Raw genomic sequence first — 4,930 nt, forward strand, 5'->3', positions numbered from 1 at the left:
CCATAGTCCTTGGGGTGTGTATTTTGTACTTAGCCAAATGCCTAGTATTATAGCTTCTGTCCATGGTTTCTTTAAATTGTTTGTTTTCATAATATATCTGTAAAATTTTAAATATATACAACCCTTTTGGTGTTAGTTGTCCCTTTAAACTATAGTGCTGGTCCAATTTATTGTCATTTATGTCCAATTCATATCCGTAGAGTGCCCTTAAACATCTTTTTTGTAAATTTAATATTTGGTTTAAATGGTTATTCGCTGTTGTTCCCCAGGTAGTTATTCCATATGTGATTATTGATTGAAATAGTGCCTTATAAACTGCTATATTTACTGGTTCAGTAAGTTTATTTTGCAGTTTATGCATTATGGCAATACAGGGGCCGAGTTTTCTCTGTAGTAAAGTTACATGAGGTTTCCATGTTAGCCTATTGACAACAGTTATGCCCAGATATCTCACAGTTTCAACCAATTTAATACTCTCACATTGACATTGTTTATGACCATGCAAACATTCGCAATCATGGTATTTAATATTTACTACTCTATCAATTTTCATATTCTTTTGGCAAATATGCATTAGGCATGTCTTTTGGTTGTTTATTATCAAGCCATTGTCATGAGTCCATTTGTTTAACGTGTTAAAATTATTCTGTAGTATTTCTTCTGCAATTCTTATATCTTTATGCTGTGACAGGAGTAGTATGTCATCTGCAAAAGCAAAAATGTGACAATCCTCAATCTATTTAAAATCTCATCTAAATAAATTATAAAAAGAGCTGGACTGATTTGGCTTCCTTGCGGTACTCCGTACTTTATATTTCTCTCATCGCTTAGTGTGTTCAATACTTTTACCACAAATGTCCTGTCTTTTAAATAGCTCTTAAACCATTCTAAATAGGGACCCCTCACACCCATTTTGAATAGGTCTGCAACAATATTATTATGCTCTACAGTATCAAAAGCTTTTGAAAAATCAATAAACAAAGCCAATCCATGCAGTTTAGTGTCCATAATTTTATTTCCTATATCTGCAAACCCTTTAATGCCATTTCAGTGTTGTAATTCTTTCTAAATCCAAATTGTTTGTGACTTAATATTTTATTCTCATCTAAGTATTTATTTAAGTTTTCTAATACATATTTTTCTAATATTTTCTCTACAGATGACAATATGGCTATCGGACGATATAATTTTGAAAATCCTTTTTACTGTTATTTTTGTATAGTGGTCTAACAATAGATGTTTTCAAGCAATCCGGAAATATTCCTTCTTTTAATGATTTATTTATTAATGTAGTCAATGGTTTGGTGATACCATCCATTGCTTTTTGAATGTCTTTCATTCTTACTCCATCGATTCCTGGGGACTTGTCAGCATTAATGCCTTTTATTATTTTTACAATACTTTTCGGAGTAGCTATAGGTATGTAGAAATTCTGTAATACACTGTTATCCATATTTGTCATTTATATCACATTCCTCTCTATTACCACAGCAGTGTTTTATTCTATCAATGCCTTCTAAAAAATAATTGGCAAAACTATCCACAATTTCTTTGTTATTCATGGTTTTTCCCATAGCCACCTCAATTGTCTTATCAATATTATTTTTAGTTGTTCTTCCCAAAAGATAATTTATGTTTTCCCAAACCTTCCTGGAATTGTTTTTGTTGACTTCGAATAAATGCTGATAATACCTATTTTTTCTATACTTTATTTTATTGTTCAATCTATTTCTTAAATTCTTGTACAAATCTCGGAATCTGATGTTAGAGGGGTCCCCTTTCCATAGTCTAAATATTCTGTCCCTTTCCTTTATTAAGTTTATTAGTTCCTGGTTCATCCATTCTTTCAGTGGAGTCCTTACGTGCTGTCCACCTTGATTATCAATCCTTCCACCTGTCCTATTTATGGTAATAGTACTTCTGTCAGAGATGCTAATGAATTTATTTATTACTTTCTCGAATCCTGCATTTACACTAGTTGTATCTTCTATATCCCAAGTTTCTTTCTCTATGAGTTTCTTTAGCAGTGGTTCTTTTAGTATTTTAGTTTTTTCAACCTCAGTGTCTCTTTTTCTTCCTCCCAATAGCTCTATTCTGGCTACTATAGGGTAATGGTCAGAAATTTTGGTTTTAATTATACAAGTGAAGATGTTTTTAATAGACATATCCAGTTTATAATACATGTGGTCTATGCATGATCTTACTACACTACCCAGGCATATTTCCTCTCTCGTGTAGTCCCATATAATCCTTTCTAGGCCCCTTTCTGCTAATGCTGCCTCATAACTCAATACATTTATATAACTTTTGTTCTTTAGATTAATATTGGTATCCCCTATTAGTATCAAATTTTTCGAGTGTTTGCAGTTTCGTGAGGGCATAAGTTAGCTCTTCGGTGGCCTGTGGGAGTGAAAAACCACTAGAGGAGGTGGGAGGTCTGTACAGTGCATGAATAATAAATTTGTAAGGTTCTTTCGATCCCACTATACTCAATTCTCCAGTAATGTGTTCGTAAGTGCTTATGTTATCAACTGTGATTTGTGAAAACTGAAGCGTTAGGTCATTGACAAACATAACAATCCCCCCTTCCCCCTTGTTTTCTCTAAGTTTTGACACTTTAGTGTAGGATGGCAAACTAAATAAAGCTAACTCATGAGAGTCACATTACACTTCAGATAAAATAATCAGATCAAACTTAGGCCTACTATTATTGGATAAAAGTTGTAATTTTAGTGTGTCCCAGTGTTTATTCAGAGATCTGATGTTTAGATAAAGAAGGTCTATATCCTTTCTACTTTCACCTAGGCTATTTGTCCATTCTTCAAAACTGCCATAATAACAGTAATATAAACGACTATCGGTTAAATTTAATTCCTGCATGAATAACGGAGTTGAGAATAAACTATTTAAAATGTAACAACAAAATCTAAACATTACTGGCAATAGGTAGAGAGGCAATAAGTAATAACAAGCTAAATAGACTATTAAAAAAATTAACAAACCCTCTTTGCCTCCAATAAAGGGAACAATAAACTAAAGAGGTGTAAAGAGCAATAACAACAATCAATAACAACACACAACAGAGATCTAGATACAATAAACAACAATAAATTAAACAAACTATGAAAAAATCAACAATTTCTAAAGGCCTACTATAGTATAAATATGGTAAGAAATGCTGTGGTGGTAATATATAGGCTAAATTCATCCTACAGCTTCCAACAAACAATATAAACAAACAAATATCCAGAATACTGGTGAAAAAGGGCTCCATTTCGAAGTTAAACAATTTAAGTTAATTTTTTGTTTGAGTTTACTTTAGACTAACCTAGTTTATCTTTTTTAGGTCGTCTCTAGACTTGATTACCAGAACATTTTGACTGGTTTCTCCCTTTTTCACCAATATCCTCCCGCCACTAAACCAAACAAAAGCGTAGCCATGTGTTCTGGCTCTTAGCTTAGCGTCTTTGAGTAACGGCCTATGATAACCCAAAAGACTCTCGTTGAAATAAACTCCGCTGATTCTTGATTTTCTCCCATTGTGCAGCCACTTGTCTCTTATAGTCTTTGAATAGAATTGGACGATGATGGTGGGTGGGTTGCCGTCTTTACGAGGTTGTAGACGATGTGCCTGATGAACCTGGGAAGGCTGGTAGTCCACATGGATGTCTTTGGCCACCTTTTGTAGCACCTCTGCAAGATTTTCTTGTGCTGAGTTTCCTTCCACTTTCATCCCATGTATTTCAAGGTTTAGCCTTCTACCATATTGGTCCAGGTCGGCAATCTCAGCTGAAAGTTCTGCCACCTTGGTGTTCAGCTTGTCAACTGCTTCTCTGGAAGCTTGACCATTTGACTTAAGGGTGTTAACTTCGGCTTTAAGCTCTTTATTTTCAGCTCGAAGTTCGACGACCTCATCCAGCAATGAGTCATACTTTTCAGCGAGAAACTTCATAGATGACTCAATACTGTCAAGTTTTCCCTTCATGTCCATGAGGCCCGTTACTTTGGCGAGGATAGACCTCTGAACACCTAGGCTACTAACCTTTAAATCGTCATCCGGGTTTGCTTGGGGAAGTACGTCTTCATCTTCATTTTGGGATGTAGAACCTTTTTTATTCTTTCTACAAATATTACATACCCAAGTAGACTGCTTAGCGCCCATGGATATCCAAGTTTGTTTCTTCATACTGCATCTTTCAAAGTGGAAGCCTCTGCTACAGGATGAACACGATGCATAGTCTCCGGTTTTAGAAAGTTTATCGCTACAATTGCCACAGTTTTCTGATGCCATACTGAGAATGATATTTAAAGAACTCACAAAAATATAAATTGAGTGTAACAGCTATGTAATAACTTACAATTTAATGTTAAATGTGAGAGCGTAACGGAAGGCTGTCTGCCCAAAATAAACCGCCTTTTTTTAAATTAATCAAGGAACAAAGTGTTTTTATGAATTTCTACTTCTGCTAAATATATATTGAAATTTAAAACGTTAAACTTGGGTCTATAAGGAGTCAATTTCCGGTTGTCCGCTGTGGGAAAACTCTAAACTTCCCTAGCCGGAGGTTCTTGTATTAGCGGGCATTAACAGTTTATATTTGTATAGACTTTAATTAGTATATATAACTGGTACTTTTTCAATAGTGTTATTTCATAAAAACGATGAGCATAAAATGAAGCATAATTAAGTATTTATCATTATGTTTAGTGTATTAACTGTTAACACTATAATAAACCGGTTACAATCTTGTAATTCAATCACATAGTAAGTAGGAAAACATTAAAGTTACAACCTAATTATCCTATTGTCCTATAAATATCTATAAATTTTCTTTATCTTATTTTAATTACTATATTTGAAATATTGAATAAAGATAAACCGATAAAAATAACAAAATATATATTGCCTGCGGCCATATATTTCATTATA

The 4,930-nt window shown here is 33.8% G+C and overlaps 1 protein-coding gene across 1 annotated transcript; it reads right to left on the bottom strand.

The window, feature by feature from the left end:
- Positions 1-3,328: 3,328 nt before the first annotated feature.
- Positions 3,329-4,291, bottom strand: LOC124372405. The gene has a single exon (XM_046830804.1). It carries the CDS (start codon positions 4,289-4,291, stop codon positions 3,329-3,331), a length of 963 nt encoding a protein of 320 aa, XP_046686760.1.
- Positions 4,292-4,930: the final 639 nt, after the last annotated feature.

This window comes from Homalodisca vitripennis, unplaced genomic scaffold, assembly GCF_021130785.1.
Source record: "Homalodisca vitripennis isolate AUS2020 unplaced genomic scaffold, UT_GWSS_2.1 ScUCBcl_3115;HRSCAF=8426, whole genome shotgun sequence".
Taxonomy (NCBI): Eukaryota; Metazoa; Arthropoda; class Insecta; order Hemiptera; family Cicadellidae; genus Homalodisca; species Homalodisca vitripennis.